Source organism: Acomys minous (genome assembly GCF_964271855.1).
Source record: "Acomys minous genome assembly, chromosome: 19".
In the NCBI taxonomy this organism is placed as follows: Eukaryota; Metazoa; Chordata; class Mammalia; order Rodentia; family Muridae; genus Acomys; species Acomys minous.
The window spans coordinates 9,439,765-9,458,698 of NC_140499.1; the positions used below are offsets into that span (position 1 = coordinate 9,439,765).

General features: G+C 45.1%; 1 protein-coding gene across 1 annotated transcript in view; it reads right to left on the bottom strand.

Moving 5' to 3' along the window:
- The window catches only part of PRKCI (protein kinase C iota), a 58,405-nt gene extending 41,025 nt beyond the window's left edge, over nt 1-17,380 (bottom strand). The window contains exon 1 of the mRNA XM_084769378.1: nt 17,068-17,380. Coding sequence (XP_084625504.1) covers nt 17,068-17,174 — 107 coding nt within the window. The 5' untranslated portion in view covers nt 17,175-17,380. The remainder of the gene's footprint in view (nt 1-17,067) is intronic.
- Between the last annotated feature and the right edge of the window lie 1,554 nt (nt 17,381-18,934).

An 18,934-nucleotide genomic window follows, 5' to 3' on the forward strand; every position in this document is an offset into this window, starting at 1 on the left:
AAAGTCAATAGTGGAATAAAAAGCACCACAATCACACCAGAGAAAGGAGACATGAGAACAGTCTGGATGACTGATGTCAGACAAGATATAGTCACCCAAGATTTAGTATAGAGAATTTTAATTCAGAAGATGGCTGCTCTGGCAAGAGATCACATCCAAAGACCTTCTAGGCCTATGTGATCCAACTGGAATACAACCACACCTTTAATCCAGGAGACAGAGGCAAACAGATCTGAGTTCAAGGCCAGCCTGGTACAGAGCAAATTTCAGGTAAAGAAAAGCTTTAGGTCCGGGCATGGTGGTACATGCCTTTAATCCTAAACAATGAAAGTAAAGTTAGTTTGTAGAAGGAAGTTCCCATGTTTGAAAGTGATGTTTAATGGAATGGCAGAAAGTGACAAATCAGGGAAAGATCTGACAGAACAGGGTAAGCCCAGCTCTCACAAGAACAGAGAGGAAAGGGAAGCTACTTAAGGGAGCAACACGGAGAATGAGAGAGAGAAGGGGCAGTTTTACCATGACAGTTTTACAAAGCTAGACAGCTAGACAGCGGCGAGGACAGACCGAGGCAGAGGATGAGAAGGAGCCAGCAGCTTGGGAAAGATGGCTGAGTTAGCTGGAGGCCAAGTAGAGCAATTCAGGGGCCGAGAGAGAAGCCAGGTTAAGTACTAAGTTAGCTAGGAGAGAAGTTTGAGTCAGAACATGAGTTCAACCAGCCCAGAGCTGAGAAAGAACAAGAGACAGTCAGTTTATTAAACAGGAGGTCTCAGAGGCTGAAAACATTCCAAAAGAATCAAACTTCCTGCTACAATTGAGACCAGGCCAAATCAGCCAAGCTACGAAGACTCTGAGAGAGGCTTTACTAACACAAAAATCACTCCTTCCTCTCAGCAAGTCAGCACACCATTCGACTCTCAGAACATAATTATTCAATAGACTTTAAAAATCATGCTAAGGGGGGCTGGAGAGATGGCTCAGAAGTTAAGAGCACTGACTACTCCTCCAGAGATCCTGAGTTCAATTCCCAGCAACCACATGATGGCTCACAGCCATCTACAATGTGATCTGATGACCTCTTCTGGCTTGTAGGGGTATATGCAGGCAGAGCACTGCATACATAATAAAACAAACAAACAAACCTTTAAAAAAAAAGTCATGCTCAAAAAAAAAAAAAAAAAACAAAACAAAAAGCCGGGCGTGGTGGCGCATGCCTTTAATCCCAGCACTCGGGAGGCAGAGGCAGGCGGATCGCTGTGAGTTCGAGGCCAGCCTAGTCTACAAAGTGAGTCCAGGATGGCCAAGGCTACACAGAGAAACCCTGTCTCGAAAAAAACAAAAAAAAAAAAAAAAAAAAAAAAACAAAAAAAAAGTCATGCTAAAGAAAAACTGTGAGTTAAAGAATAGAATAATGATGCTGTGGTTTGGTGACACATGGCTTTAATTCAGCAGTGGCAGGTGGATCTCTGAGTTCTAGGCCAGGTTGGTCTGAATAGCAAGTTCTAGGACAGCCTGGACTGCACAGTGAGACCAGACTCAAAAAAAAAAAAAAAAAAAAAAAAAAAAAGATAAATTAAGATGTGGAAAAACTACAAGTATACACCTGAAATATGATTTTCCTAGTTGAATGTCAACACATTATTTTAAATTAGTCATTTAAAAGTAAAAGTGGGGCTACAGAAAAGATCTTTGACAAAATCCCCTTCATAAGGAAAGTCGTGGAGAGACTAGGCTACAGGGACACAGCACAGCACAGGAAAGGAGATCTACAGCAAGTCCATAGACAGCATCAGCCTAAACAATGACAAACTCAAAGCAATTCCACTAAAGTCAGAACAACACAAGGATGTCCACTCTCCCCATACCTATTCAGTGTAGCAGGTTAAGTCTCAGCTGGAATAAGAAGACAACTGAAGATCTCAGGAAAGGAAAAAGTACCTTTATTTGCAGATGATGTGACTTTATACATAAAAGACCCTAAAAACTCCATTAAGAACTGCTACAGCTGAAAAAACACTTTCAGCAAAGTAGCAGCCTTCCTATATACAAATGACAAACCGACTAAAAACAAAATCGGGGAAGCAATACCTTTTACCACAGCCTCAAAAATATAAAAAATAAAATCTTGGAGTAACTCCATATGAGCAAGTGAAAGGCGTGTATGGTAAAAACTTAATAAGACCCCGAAGAAAGAAACGAGGAAGCAAGAGGACAGAAAGCCCTTACTGCTCCTTTGCTTTGCTATTCATTTTGTGTTTTTGTAGGGTTTTGTTTTGAGTTGGGAGGAGAAAAGGATCTGAGAAGAGTTGCAGGAAGGGAACATATGATCAAAATATACTTCATGAAAAATTCAGAAAACAATGGCAGGGGTAGGGAAACAAGGCAATTAAAAGTAGCCAAGCAGTGACTTGAACAGACATGTTCCAGAGGAGATAGAAATAAATACACAGTAAGTAGACAAAGCAATGTCCAACATTAGGGGAGGGAGGGGAACCAAAGCCAGGGGCAATGCCTCTCTCTAAAGAGCTAGGGACTGCATGTTGGTGAGCGTACAGATACCACATGTGTGAAGGGATTACAAGACGGCGTCATACACACCGTGGATGTTCCTACACAGACCTTTGATATGCTCCCGCAACTCCACTTCCATATATACATCCGAGAGACAGGACGGTGTGGGCACTAGAGAGCTGGCCCAGTGGGTAAAAGCACCCAGGTTTGATCGCCAGCACCCAATGGAGGCCCACACTGTCTGTGACTCTAGTCTCAGGGGATCTCAGGCTCTCTTCTGGCCTCCTTGGGCACTACAGAGACATCATGCAAGCAAAACACCCATGCATAAAATTAAATTAAATTTAAAAGAAAAAAAAAAAAGCAGGATCTCAAGCAGGCATCTCCACTCCGGTCCTCTCAGCATTATTCACAACAGCCAAGAGGCAGGAGGGACACAGCGCCCATCACAGGTGAACGGCTAAGTGTGGTATAAACATAACAATGAGCTATTCTTCAGATTCAACAAGGAAATTCAGACATTACACCACATGGACAAGCCCTGAGGACATTATGTGCCATAAAATAACCAAGTCAAGCACACACATAGAAGCAGGGACGGTGCTTGCCTAGCCTCCAGGATGTTTCAACTTGACCCCCAGCACTGTATGAACCAGGCTTGGCGGTGAGCACCAGTAACCTCAGCGCTCAAGGTCATGCCTGACGATACAGCTGGGTCAAGGCCAGCCTGGGCTAGATGGGAGCCTATCTTTAAAATAATAATAATAATAATAACCTTTTAAAACAGAAAATAAAAACAAGAAGTAGTTCCTCCTTCTAGTGACATTGAGAGAGAGCTGCTTGTCTCAAAGTACTCTGTTTCAAAGAACTGTCCAGGTTACTAGTGGGAGGTCATAACAGTTGGAAAACTGACTTGGGAATTAAATTAAATAAGTAAAACTTATTTTTTTCGCTTTTGAAACAAAGTCTTCCTATGTAACCCAGGCTGGCTTTGAATTCTTAATGTATTAGCTGCCCAAATACAAACAGGTAGGATAATCACAGCTGGGGAAATGTCTGTGTAATATTTAAAAAGCCTAAGTACATACTTCCTTAAGAGACTAAGTGAAGGGGGTAGTTTATCAACCACCATTCCTTAAGTTCCAGGAGGAAAAGCATTTAAAGAACGTTTATATAAACAATTCTCTACTTGGGAAAGCACCGTGTTTACAACACTCCACAGTCACCAGATCCCAGTGACAATAACTAAGTTATAAATATGCTATGGATGAAGACATTGCATTCTCAAGGTGGAAAAGAAACTATACACATGATTTTTTATGTTTTTACTCTGTCATTAGCATAAATTATTCTATCGATGACCAATACAAATTTAGGTACAATTTTACTTAATTTTTCAAAGGAAAAAGGGGGTGCCATTTTGTTAGTGGTTTCAGAAGACTAACTGGTTAGGAATTAAATGGTCCTATTTTCTAAAATATGAAGTCTAATACTTTCCTTTTTCTTTCTTTTCTTTTCTTTCTTTTCTTTTTTCTTTTTTTTTTGTCTAAAGCTTTCTTGAAGGCCAAGTTTAAAAGTAAATGAAGAAGCAACACTGAGTTCTGTTATTTAAACATAAATTTTTCTTCTGAAACATACTGATATTTACAAATGTTTTGTTTGAACTTATCAATAATAATTGGCCTCACAGGATCAGCCCCAGATGGTAAAAACCATTGGATAAAGGGTTCAGAGGTAGAGAAGACTCATATAATCTCAAGTTAGAAGTTCTTTAAAACATCACTGATGCTTTCTAAGGAAGGCAACAAACCAGAGCAGGGGAGATGGCTCAGATAAAGACCCAGGTTCAAATCCCCAGATCCCATGTAAAGCAAGTCATGGTAAGACATGTTTGTAATCTCAGTGCTCCTATAGCAAGACTGGAGGGGAGATGGGAGAAGCCTCAAAAGCTGGCAGGATCCAGGGTACACAAGAGTGATCAAGAGACCCTGCCTTTCTAGGCCTGTAGCCTTTAATGCCAGCACTTGGGAGGCAGAGGCAGGTAGAGCTCTGTGAGTTCAGAACCAGCCTGGGGCGGGGGGACCTGTCACCAAGGAAGCTGAAGGTTAATACTGACACCCAGTGTTGTCCAAAGCATTATTGTAACACATGCCCACATATGCATACACACGTAGATTAAAAATATAATAATGGCTGCTGGCAAGATAGCTCAGTAGTTAAAAGTTACTTCCTAGCACCCATATGGAGGGTCATGGCTAACCATAACTCCAGCTCCAGGGGGATCTGACAATCCATCTTCTGACCTCTGTGGGTATAAGGCACAGATGTGGTACACCAACATAATACATGCAGGCAAAAAACACACGCACACAAAGTAAAAACAAACAAATCTTTAAAAAGCTGCTTCCATACGACCTGGGTAAGAAGCAGCTGCAGAAAAAAGAAGACTGTTCCAATACTGGAAGAGGTTCTAGAAGGTGCGGAGGCTGCGGCCACTGTCAAGGACGGGAGGAGACAGGAGGCTCATCTAGAACACGCTGGCTGCTTGCCCACAGGCTTCACTCTGGCGGACATGAGAGTGAGGTCGGCTGCAGAGACATCCCACTCTCCACAATTTAGAGCCTACGTGATGTAGAGGGCAGGGTGGACACGACCTCAAGAGGGACTCTGCTGCTTGACACTGGGGATCTAGACCAGAGAACTGGGACCGACCACCATCAGAAAGCCTAGCTTTGACCTGCCTCAGCCCCAGGGCTCAGCTGTGGCCAGCCAGAAGACTGGATGCTGACCAGCTAAACAGTGCAGGCAGCAGAAGGCTCTCCCCCTAAGGCGCAGCCCCACTGTGAATGCAGATTTCACCAGGTGAGAGTAAGTCTGGCATTTGATAGTCATGAGTGAACCAAGACTCCCAAAGACTGAGAAAGGCCTAAAGAGCAAATGTGAGTTGAAAGTGAGTGAGTGCAACTATTCTGATACCAGGTAAAGTAGACTTCAGAGAAAAAGTAAAGATAAACAAGGCCATTACATAATAAAAGGAATAACTCATCAAAAGGATAAAGCAAGGTTGGTAGGTAGTTGAGTTGGTACAGTGTTGAATTGGCATGCACACGGTCTTGAGTGGAGAGATGGCTCCACCCTAAGAGCATTTGCTCTTGTTTTAGAGGAGCAGAGTTCAGGTCTCAGTATCCACATCAAGTGAGTCACAGATCTAGAGGGCACCACCCTTGAACAACAGGCACACACGTGGTGTATACATACATACAAATCAGGCAGAATATTCATACACAGAAAAATTTAAAACCTAAGTTTTTAAAACCCTGGATTTGGTACCCACACCACATAAACCAAGGCCTGGCAGGTGTCCAAGCCTGTAACTCTAGCACTGGGGAGCTAGAAGCAGGATCAGAGTAAAGTCACCTTCAGCTACATCAGGTTTTCAGACCACCCTGGGATGCCTAAAGTCCTGTGGCTGGATGGGTAGGTGTTAGACAGGTAGACAGACAGACAGAAAAAGGGAACGCACAAGCCCGGTGTGTGTGTGGTGGTACTTGCCTTTAACTCCAGCACTCGGGGAGGTAGAGACTGCAGGTAGATTGCTGTGAGTTCAAGGCCAGTCTAGTCTACAAGGCAAGTCTAGGATAGCCAAGGCTACACAGAGAAACTCTATTTAAAATAAAAAGAAAGAAAGAAAAGGAAAATTAAGAAAGCAAGCAAGCAAGCACATATGTAGCAAATACTGGGGCTCCCAATTTCATAAAAAATACTATTGGATAGCCAGGTGGTGGTGGCGCACACCTTTAATCCCAGCACTTGGGAGGCAGAGGCAGGCAGATTGCTGTGAGTTCGAGGCCAGCCTGGTCTACAAATCAAGTCTAGGACAGCTAAGGCTACACAGAGAGACCATGTCTCAAAAAACCAACCAACCAACCAACCAAAAACCCTACTGGATATAAAAGGTCCCAGAAGCCGGGCGTGGTGGCGCACGCCTTTAATCCCAGCACTCTGGAGGCAGAGGCAGGTGGATCACTGTGAGTTCGAGGCCAGCCTGGACTACAAAGTGAGTCCAGGACAGTCAAGGCTACACAGAGAAACCCTGTCTGGAAAAAAATAAAAAAATAAATAAATAAATAAATAAAAGGTCCCAGAAGTCTTGATACAATGTTAAGTGACTTCAGTACCTCAATCTCATCTTTAGAGAGGTCTTCCAAATTAAAAAAGGCCAACACACTGCAGGCAAACTAGACTACAAAACAAATTTCTGGATGAATATTCCATCCAACAGAAAAGAGATGCACGCTCAGCAGCCTGAGTGCCTCTAAGACGGACCTCAGTGAAGCCCACAGCAGCCTGAGCGCCTCTCCTAAGACGGCCCACAGTGTAGCCCACAGCAAGCTTTAGGAAAGCCCAAGTATTTATCATTTATGTCCTAATGGAAGAGACTAAAAATCAGTAACAATAGCAAGCACAGAACTGCTCACCTACAATACGCTCTTGTGTGAGCAGTGAGCTAGGAAGGAGACCTAGGTGATGCTAACAATTACTGGAATCCAATGAACGTGAAAGCACAACTTACCAGAGCCCCAGGAAACACCTAGGAAGCCTGCACCCAGGAATCCTTACATTAAACTCAGAACCTCAACATACACTGGAAAAAGGATACCCTCTTTAACAGTGATAGTGGGCCTAGAGCTCAGGGAATACCACAGAAGACAGAAGAGAAGGTGGAAAGACTGTAAGGTCAGAGAACCAGCCACTGCTGTGAGAATCTACTAGAAATGAGAGGGAAGCTAAGCCCACTATACCTCAAACAACACGGCTGACCAAACAAGACCTTACGGACACCACCAACAGACATGCTAACGAGAAAGAGGGAAATCTCGCCTGACCCGCCCTAGACAAAGAACTGCCGGCAACTGCGGGCAACTGCGGACCGCTGAGAGAGGCAGAAGTCATCCTCCTGAGGAAGAGCCTCCAACTGGTTATCCAAACCAAAGTGGTCAGCCCTGAACCATACACATACAAGGAGCACTACACAGATCCAGTGTGTTCTATTTATATATTTATGCATTTAAATACACAAATATCTACATAGTGCACGCGTGTGTGTGTGCGTGTGTGTGTGTGTGCGCGCGCGCACAGGAGGGAGGGAAACATGGTAGCATTGGAAGAAGTAAAGAGAAGTGCAATGGTGTAGTTATACTTTAATGTTAAGCAAAGCTTTATAAACAGTTCTGGTAAACTGGATTTCCACACTTAGTATAGAGTAATATACAGTAATATATAGTACATAGTAGAAAACTAAAATAAAATCCCTATCTGTAATTCTACATAAAAATCAGTTGAAAACTGGGGCCAGTGAGATGGTTCAGCAAGTAAAAGGGCTTGCCTGAATTTGATCCCCAGAACCTACATGGTAGACAGAACCGACTCCTTAAAGTTCCGTTCTACCTCCACACATCCACCATAACATATCTCTCTCTCTCTCTCTCTCTCTCTCTCTCTCTCTCTCTCTCTCTCTCTCTCACACACACACACACACACACACACACACACACACACAGCACAAAGACTCCAATAACACAGGAAATAATCCCAAAATTTAATAGACAGGGATACATGAAATTTAAAACTTTCTCTACAGCAAAGGGAACAAGCACCAGCATAAAAACACAGCCCACAGAGTGAAAAAGACAAAAATCAACAACTCTGCTAACAACACATAGGACAGGAGACTAATATCTACAATATGTAAGGAACAACAAAAATTAAACTTAAAAAAAAATCGCCAGGCATGGTGGCGCACATCTTAATCCCAGTACTCAAGAGGCAGAGGCAGGCAAATCTCCGTGAGTCTGAGGCCAGCCTGGTCTACAGAATGAGTCTAGGACAGCCAGGGCTCTGTCTCAAAAAACAAAACAATAAATAAAAATTTAAAATTAATTAATTAAATCACCTCATCAATAAATGGGCTAATAAACAGGACAGTTCTCAGAAGAAATCAAAGTAACCAATAAATACATGGAAAATACACAACATGCTTAGCCATCAGGAAAATGCAAGCTAAAACTATTTTGAGATCCCTGTCATCTCAGTCAGCATGGACACCTTCAAGAAAACAAGCAACAGGGTTGGAGAGATGGCTCAGCAGTTAAGAGCTCTTGCTTATTTTACAGAGGTCCTGGGTTCAGTTTCCAGCACCCACATGGTGGCTCACAATGACGCAAAACTCCAGTTTCAGGGGATCTGATGACCTCTTTTGACTTCCATGGGTCCATGCAGGCAAAAACACTCACACACATAAAATAAAAATAAATAAATTACCCAGCACTTGGGAGGCAGAGGTAGGTGGATCTCTGTGAGTTCAAGGTCAGCCTGGTACACACAACCTTATCTCAAAAAACCAAACCAACACAACAACAAATTAATTAATTAAAATTTAAAAAGGGGGGAAAAAGCAACAACAAATGCTGTCAGGATGTTAGGGGAAAAGAAGCCTTATACAGTGCTGGCAGGCTGTCAACTGTGAGCTATTATGGATATCAGTGTACGTCCCTCAAAAACTCAAAAGAGAACCCGGTTAAGACATAGCTCTACCATGCTTGAGTATATACCTAAAGGCTTCTAACCACACCGCAGAAACAGCAGGGCATGTTCCCTAGTGCACTGTTTATAACAGCTATGAATCAGAAAAAGAAAGGAAGGGAGGGAGGGAGAGAGGAAGGGAGCGGACCAGCTCAGGTATCCACTGTCTTAGTCAGTGATCTATTGCTGTGGAGAGACACCATGACCACGGCAGCTCTTTAGAAAAGCATTTAACTGGGGCTGCTTACCGTTTCAGAGTTTAGTCCACTATCAGCATGGCAGCAGGAGCTGAGAAGTCTACATGCACAGACAGCAGGAAGAGAGAGACACTGGGCCTGGCTTGGGATTTGGAACCCCAAAGCTCACCAAGCCCAGTAACACACTTTCCCCAACAAGGCCTAATCTCTCTCAAGTAGTGTCACTAATAACAAAAAGAAATGGTCCTCATAGACTCAAGTGTTTGAATGCTTGGACCATAGGAAGTGCCACTAGTAGGAGGTGTGGTCTCATGAGGAAGTGTGTCACTGTGGGGTGGGCTTTATGCTCAAGCTGCACGCAGTGTGGCACACAGTCTTTCCCTGCTGCCTGCAGAGCAAGATGTAGAACTCTGCGCTGCTCCTCCAGCTCCATGCCTGCCTGCACATGGCCATGCTTCCGTCATGATGATGCTGGGCTAAACCTCTGAACTGTAAGCCAGGCCCAGTTAAATGTTTTCCTTTGTAAGAGTTGCTGAGGTCATGGTGTCTCTTCACAGCAATGGGAACTCTAAGACAGAAGCTCATACTAGGGGCTGGGGTTTTGCTGTGATAGGCCTGAAGATGCTTTCTCTTGGGGGGGTGTTTGGATGAGGAAAATAAATGACACTCCCTAATGACAGTGCACCGAGCCTATGGGGGCCGTATCTACTCAAACCACTATATCCATCAACAGATGAACAATGGAGAAAACATGGTACATATGCATAGTCGGATCTTACTCAGCCATAAGAAAAAGGAAGTCATAATAGTGCAGGAAAATAGAACTAGAAATCACTACAATGCGTGAAATAAGTCACATTCAGACAGACACCTCATAATTCCCCCATATGAAGAATGTTTTTAATATATATTTTTTAACTTTCGTATGTCCGTGGGGTGGGGTATGTCAGGGCAGTAGAGCGCTGACTCTGAGAAGGAAGGCAGAGACTTAAGGAAGGGAGCCAGCAGGAAAGGGCAAGACGAACGGCGGAGGGGAAGGAGAGAGGCCAGTGAACAACAGGCTTGTATGAAAATGCCAAAATGGCTCAACTCTGTTAAATCCTAAGGTTAAAAATTAAGCAAAGGAGTCTGGAGAGAAGGTGCGGTGGTTAATAACACCAGTTGCTCTTCCAGAGGACCAGGATTCAGTTCCCAGTACCCACATGGAGGTTCACAACCATCTCTAACTCCACTTCCAGGGTCTTTTAACTTCCACAGGCTACAGACACGAACATGGTACAAATTCATACATATAGCCATACATCATACACATAAAATAAAAATAGATCCATCTTAAAAATAAATCAAAAGTAAGTAAAGTCAAAAAGCAGTCTCCACTTTCCATAATCAAGACAGAAAGTGAAAATAAAAGCAATAGGAAATTTTAAAAAACTGACAGAAAAGCACAAAGTCAACAAGCACATAAAAGGGAAGAGTTCTTTGAAAGTTACCTACCATTTTGTATTACTAAGCTTCAATCTTATCTATAAAATGGAAAAATGCCACCCTCCCTGAGCACTGTTGTGAGTATTAAAAAATAGCACAATATACCTGTAGTTCCTCAAAGGTGTAGGTACACTGTAAATGTTAACATTCTTAAAGTAGCTGGTGAGATTTCTCGCCCCTAATTATATTTCATTAAGATAAAGGCACTGCCGTAATCCCACACTACCTACAAAATGACAAGCAAATAGTTAGGAAAACTAAGATGAAGACGAGCAGCAAGACTGTCAGAGACACATTATCCGATAAATTCCAGGACAGTTAACCAAGAAATGGCTAATAAATGGCAATTCAGTTTAAACATACACAAACTGATAGTAGGCGCACCTCTCTAATCCCAGCATTCAGGAGGCAGAGGCAGGCACATCTCTGCGAATTTGTGGCCAGCCTGGTCTACAGAGTGAGATCCGGTCTTTAAAAAACCAAACCAAACCAAACCAACAAAAAATTGGTGACACAGCGTTAAGCACAATAGTGTGCCCTGTAATTCCAGTTGCTTGGGAAGTTGAGGCAAGAAAATGATTGAGGCTAGGAATTCCATACCAGGCAAGCCAACAGTAAGACTCCAGGTAAGATAAAAGAGGATTCAATAAGCCTAGAGAAAGTTCTGGTTTGACTCTAAATGGCCAGAGTCACTACTTTTTTTTGGGGGGGGGGCTGTTTTTGAGACAGGGTTTCTCTGTGTAGTGGTGGCTGTCCTGGACTAGCCCTGCAGACCAGGCTGGCCTCAAACTCAAGAGATCCGCCTGTCTCTGCCTCCTGAGTGCTGGGGTTAAAGGCATGCACCACCACCGCCCAGCTGAGGCACTACTTTGCAAAGTTTTGGGAACCCTGGAAGGCGAGGCCTCTGTGATATATGACATAGTCACGTCTGGTCTCAATCTCTGCTTCTTAGTCCACTGTGATGTAAGCAGCTGTCCTTTGCCCCGCCTTCTGACACTGGATGTTTCACTCAAGTGCATGGGGCTAAGAAATTATGTGCTGAACCCTCTGAGACTGTGAGCCTAAACAACTTCTTCCTTGAGTTGTTTCTGTCTGATATTATGGCCACAGCAATACAAAATAATAGGAAATAGCCGGGCGTGGTGGCGCACGCCTTTAATCCCAGCACTTGGGAGGCAGAGGCAGGTGGATCGCTGTGAGTTCGAGGCCAGCCTGGTCTACAAAGTGAGTTCAGGATAGCCAAGGCTACACAGAGAAACCTTGTCTCGAAAAACCAAACAACAACAACAACAAAATAATAGGAAATAAAAGTTCCCATTGAAAGAAAGCAATTCTTGGTAAAATGCACAATACTCAACCAAAACAAAAAACCCACAGAATAGAAGATTAAATCAATGAGACTTTGCCTTGCACATCAAAACTAACTATACCCCGTGATAATCAAACTGCAGCATGTACTACCCAGGTCTCTCCGCAAATCAATGGTGTAGAACAGTTATCTATGCATATTATGAGAAACACAGTGTATAAAAGTTGTTTCAAACCAGTAGGGAAGGAAGACCTCATTCAAAAATGTTAGTAGAATTATAAAACCTAAGTTGTATCAAAAACTACTACTAACTATAGCCTGAAATATAATATTGAGAAGATGATTACTGAAAACCGGGCACAACACAGAGCTGTAGACTACTTGTAAAGGAAAAGCTCATCTGCCTACGGCAGCAGACCAAGGAGCCACATACAGAGAAAAAAAGGCAGATTTAATTATACAAATATAAAAGTCTTCAGATAAACAACAGATTAAGAAATGCCTGGCAAACAATAGACTGAGAAATGCCTGGCAATTTTAATAAACAAAATGTCAAGGAATTCAAAGGGAAATAGCTGGGTTGGTGAACTGCCTGCCTGGCACGCATGACAGCCTGGTTAGAGCGCCAGCGTGGCGCACACCTGTCGTCCCCCCTCTAGGGAGATGCAGGCAGGAAGATCAGGAGTTCAAGGTCACCTGCTACACAGTAAGTGACGCCAGGCTGGGCTACAAGGGACAGGTATAGAGGGAGGGTGAGAAGGGGGGAAAAGGGAGAGCGAGAGAACACACACAAAAATGTGTCACCAAACACCTTGTCTTCCCAGCATGCAGGCACCACAGGCAGGAGGATGGAGAAGTCGAGGCCAGCCTGGGTTACAGGTGAGTTTGAGGCCAGCCAGCTACCCAGAGACTACCAGGGGAGGAAAGGGGGGGTGGGGGGGGGGAGCGCCTCTCCCTCTCCCTCTGGGGAGACTTTTCTAAAACAGTTGCTTACTTCAGTGTCTTCAGCCCTTCAGTGTCCCTGTCTCATCTCAGGCCTCCCCAGTTCCTCCAACTCCTCACCCAAGTCTTCAGCACAGCAGTGACAAGTCATTCATCTCAGCGTTAGCCAATTCAAGATGCTTTGGGCCACTACCTCATGGACCTGGCTGCCACCCTACACCGCACCCGCCACCGCCTTCCCCCCACCCCCCCCCCCTCAGACAGGGTTTTACACAGTCCATGCTGTCCTGACTATGGAGCCAAGGGTGAGCTTGAGCCATCTTGAGCCTCCTGCTTCTATCTCCTGAGCACAGGTAGGCACAAGCATACCTGGCTTAGTGCGGCGCTTGGATGGAGCCCAGGGCTTTGTGCACACTGGGCAAGCACTCCACCAGCTGAACTACACTTAGCGCCAATGATGAAAGCACACAGCTGAAGTAATTCTGCAATGCTTTTAAAAACAAGACCTGACAGGACTTGTTCCCTGTGAGGGGTAAAGAATGCAAACAGCTCTACATTCCAAATGTGGAGTCAAGCCTGGGCTCTGGACCGCAGCTCAGGGGCAGGGAGAGGGCTGCAAGCCCAGCTGAGATCCCTTGTACTGCCAGAACAGTTCACGTTTGCACAAGGTACCCTCTGGGCTGCAATCGCTGGTCAATAACAGCTTACTACGGGATTTTCACAAGCTTTCTACCAAATTCCTGCACATGTACAACGTAAAAAAATGAGGAGCCCAGATATCACCTGGTTAAATTCTATCCCACAAATACCTTTATATAAGAATAAGCACACAATGGCAACCTATTGCTAACCAAAAAAACCTGTTTCTCTTCCTCCAACCTAACAGCACTGTAAGAAAAGGGTCACTGACTGAAGTGTTCCCACGTTGGGGAAAAATCGGTGCAGACCAAGAGACAGGCGCTCTTAGTTCGTCTCCAGCCAAACCAGATTCTCAGTGCTTTTAAAACCTAGAAAAATCTCCTACTTTGAGAAACTGAAAAAAAAAAAATCTACTTTTAAAAACTAGGAAAAAAAAAGAGGAAAAGTGCATGCCTCTTTTATTTAGGACAGTTTCAAAAAAACAAAACAAAACAAAAACCACCACACATATTTGAAAGAAGAGGGTAATTCGCTCACAGAAAATATTCAAAGATTCACTGGAAAGAAATACTGTTAAGAGGAAGTAGGGTGAAGTGTTTTTTCAAAAGAGATAATGAAAAGAAAATTTTCTTTGGGGGTGGTTTTGTTTTTGTTGCTGAGATAAGATCTCCTGTAGCCCAGGCTGGTCCCAACTTAACGCGGATCCTCCCAGATGGTGGGATCACAACGCCCGGTTCACGCGGAGCTGGGGATGGGACCTGTGCCCCCCACGCATGCTAAGCGAGCACTCCGCCAGCTGAGCGGTGCATCCCCTACCGACCTCCACTCCCAGTGTGAGGGAAAGGGAGAGTCTACGTTGGAGTCACATTTGGGATGCTATCCAACTTACTTTATTAACTACCCTTGCTAGTGACTCATTTCAGTCTCATCAACGTTAATAAGCAGCTGGCTGTGATATAACCACCAGCTTAGATTACTGTTAATAAACATATAATCTTACTGTCTAACTCAGAGAGCAGAAAATGGTACAGTTGAGAGAACTGAGGCTGTCCTTAGAGGAGACCTGAGAAAAAAGCACTATTAGGGCGCTTCTATTGGTACAGTGCCGTAAAGACAAAGGGTTGTGTCTTTCTTTAGTGGAATTTCCTAAACTTTAAAAGATACTTAGAATGCCTTAAAATTTTAGACGGAAAAACTCACGTACATATCCTCTTGCTTCCTTTATTTTAGTAATCAGAGCAACAAATAAAGAACCCCGCCCCCATGGAATACCTGCACTTCTCGAGTTCAACACGCTGACCTCTTCCCAAAGGCACTTTGGGAATGACTTACATGCTGTGCCTACTAACACCTGACAAACTAATAAAAGTATGGAAACACGAAAGAGCAGTAACTCCGTGCTCTCTCACTGAGCCACTGGAAGCTAAAATAGCTAAACAAGCAAAATTTGAACCACATGGAAAATGTTCATCTCTCACTGCAAGTAATCAATAAATACCATCTAAAGATGATACCTCAGAAAACATAAATGCCAACTTTTTGGAGATTTATTTGTATTTGTGTGTGTGTGTATGTGTGTGTGTGTGTGTGTGTGTGTGTGTGTGTGTGTGTGAGACATCTATAGGGGGGTGGGGGGAGGTTGCCACAATGGCCAGAAAAGGGTACTGGGTCCTGTGGAACTGGAGTTACAGGAAGCGAACCACCTGATGCGGAGGCTTCCAACCCAATTTGGGTCCTCTGGAAGACCTCTTACTGGCTGAGCCATCTCTCCAGCCCCATGAATTGTAACCTGCAGAAGAACCACATGTTAACCACCATCAGTAGAGGCTGGGGAGCCCCGAGGGCGAGAAGCCACACTTAATTTTACACCTGAACACAAATGCACTGTCCTCTCATGTGCCTGGATTCAGTCTGAAGGCTGGTTTGTTAGCCTGCCAATTAGACAGTATCTTAAAACCCCACTGCATTTCATCCTCCACCCCTAACAGCCACGGACTGTCAACTTCTTAACACTACTCTAAAGCAGCGGCTCGCCTCCCCTCTGGGGGTCAAGCAGGGGTCGCCTAAGATAATCCAAAACACAGATATTTACATTAGGATCCATAACAGTGGCCAAGTCACAGTTATGAAGTAGCAACAAACTAATTTTATGGTTGGGAGTCACCTCAACTCGAGGAACTGCATTCAAGGGACGCAACACCGGGAAGGTTGAGAACCATGGCTCTAAAAGGAAAATCTCTCTCAAACTATCAGAAAGTTGTGTGTTTGTTCTTGGAAAGGGGGATACGGCTCTTTCACTCTTGCAACTGCTAATGCAGTTTATTATGGCAACTACCAACATATGCATTTGGGGAGACCATTTTAAAGTCAAAACCTCTCTGGCCCGTGTCTCAAGTAAACACAGCACTGTCTGCTGTAAAGTCCTACAAACTGGTCCCGCATCCGTGAATATTACAGAAGGTGGACGACAGCGCAGGGGCCTGAGGCCTTATATGTAAGCAATAAGACATGGGAAGCTAAAATTCTCGTTGAAAATGAAAACAAGAAAGAAACCTGAAGGGCTGCTGCTATCCACTGACTCCTCAGGAATGTAAAAGCACACCCAGCACTTTTAACCTTGTGGTACTTGAAGTTTTTAAAACCAATTTCTGCTTAGACCAGCAGCCAGGTTTTCGGTTAATCCCCACTCTCCAGACTTGACGCCCAAGATAGCCTTTCACCTCACTAGTGCGCCTAAACTACCTCAAGCTGTAAGTTGAATTCAAAGGAAGAACTTTATGACAAGTCATGATAGAAAATGATCTGGCACAGCGATCTCGGGGCTGGATTACTTCTGGCAGCCACATTAGTTTAAATCAAGTGAGTGAAGACCGTTTCTAGAATTTAAAACTTTGGTTTCTCGCCTTTCCATATATCGCCCTAACCAAGGCTTTCCAAAATGTGGGTCAGCACATTTGCCACTTAATTCTGACCACATCTAACGATCCAAGGCACATCTTTTTCAAAAGCATCGACTGTAGTACTAACTTTAACACCTATCCTGACTCTCTGGCTGTAGTCCGGACTCCCTACATGAACTTCCCACAGCGAAGAATAGATATAAACCTGATTTACAAAACCAGAGGCTTCAGGCCTGTCGGTAATGAAAAGAGCCAGCTAACCGAAGCAGTCCAGGCTTGCGAACCCACAGCCATCCTCAAACCACCCAGTCCCCGAAACAGTTGCAAATTTCGCAGTCAGCTGATTTGTCCTCCCCTCCGGTGGCATCTACCCTTCTCCGCCGACTCCTCGGCGACCCACACTCATTCGTCCCGGGGGCCACCAGCCGCGCCCCACGAGCGCTCGGGGCTCACCGCCCGGAGACCTCCCCCCTCCTGCCCGCTCACGCTCCGCGCAGTCACTCACCCGCGGTAGTAGGCTTTCACCCGGACCTGGTGGGAATGGTCCCCGCCGCCGCCGCCGCCTCCCGCGACCGTGTGGGACATGGTGCTGCTGTCCCTCTGGGTCGGCATCTCCTCTCTCCCCCGCCTCGCCGCCGGAGGCCGAGGGGGGCCGGGGCAGCGCCGTGCGCCGCGAGGGTCTCGGCCGCGTGCGTCTGCCCCCGGAGAGCGGTGGCCGCCCGCCTCGCCGCCCAGCACGCCTAGCCCGCGGCGCGGCGCGGAGCCGACAGTCGCCTCGCCGCCGCCGCCGCAGCCCGTCCCCGGCGCTCCTCCCGCCGCCCCGCGATCCACGCCTCCCGCCGGGGCTCCTCCCACCGCGCTCGCTCCCGACGCCGCATTCCGCGGCAGGGCGGGCGCAGGAGCCGCCGAGCCCCGGCGCTGCCATCCTCACGGGGGGAGGCGAGGGTAGCAGAGGGCGGCGCGGGGTCCGCCGGCCTGCAGCCAGACGCTCTGAAATGGGGACCATCTTGGATGCTCACGATAATATTATACAATTCAGCTCATAAATGGAAAAGTTCCTTTAAAAAGCACCCATAGGACTCACACGCCCATGGTTGTGGCACCCCCCATTCGTTTATTTGGTTTCGTCCACAGAGAGCCCGCTGCGCTTCCGGGATGGATTTGCTGCGCGGGTTTCTGGGATTTGGAGTCCCGGTGGGATTCTGGGACTTATTCCTTAAGTGTAGGGAGCCGCGTTTTCTGACTCAATCTTGTGCCTCCCGGGAATTGTAGGCATGGGAATCCTGAAAACAGCTTGAGTGTCTTGAGGGCTCTGGAAACATGGCTTCGTCAAGATTTAGAGTCTGTTTCCAGGTAAATTCTCCATGCCAATTTCATTGATAACTGAAATTAAACAGTGCCCTTTTTGGGGGGAAAAGATTTGATTACCTGCTCAGCATACTCTTTTATGGGGGAAAATTTAATAATATAGGTAGCAGAAGTATTTTTAGTGAGCGCAAAGAAAGAAGAACCTCAAGTGGGAGATATCACAGAAGAAATACTTCTTCAGGGCACCATACCAGGCTCCTGTGTGCTGCCATTCTATAGACCTGAGTGACCAGTGAATATTTAACTAGCTTATCAGTCCAATTAGCATTTGTTTTACTTACACTAGCTAACCGAGAATTAGAAATAACCTGTCCTTCTAACTGACTTTCAGACTTCCTCCAAACCTGGCTATGTCACTTAACTCTAACACGTAAGGTAGCTTGAATCCAGCCATCGTGTCAGCCCAAATGCAACACAAGCAGACAGTTGAAATCATCAAAGATGTAGCTTTCTTTTGTTGTTGTTTGGTTTTGGGTTTTTTTTTTTAAGATTTTATTTATTTATTTTATGTGTATGAATCCTCTAATTGTAGGTATTACACCTGCATGAAGAGGGTATCAGATCACATTATAGATGGTTGTGAGCCACCATGTGGTTGCTGGGAATTGAACTCAGGACCTCTGGAAGAGCCATCTCTCCAGCCCCTTAGTTTTGGTTTTGAGACAGGGTTTCTCTGTGTGGCCTCTGCTGTCCTGGAACTCATTCTGTAGACTAGGCTGCCCCTCCAGCATTTGCCTGCCTCTGCCTCCCAGGTACTTGGATTAAAGGTGCATGTCCCCACTACCCAGCAGCTTTCTTTATAATCATAAATTAGGCTTGGGTGCTTGACACTTAGCTTGTTACAGCATCATCCAACAGCCACAAATTTGGAGCCTATGAAAATTCCCACTAAATAACATATCTTGTTGAAAATTAGAGACTTGCACCATCATGTTCAATATGGACTGATTGCTAGTAACTGTAAACTAAATCTAAAATGAGATTGTCATCTTATAAATGATTAT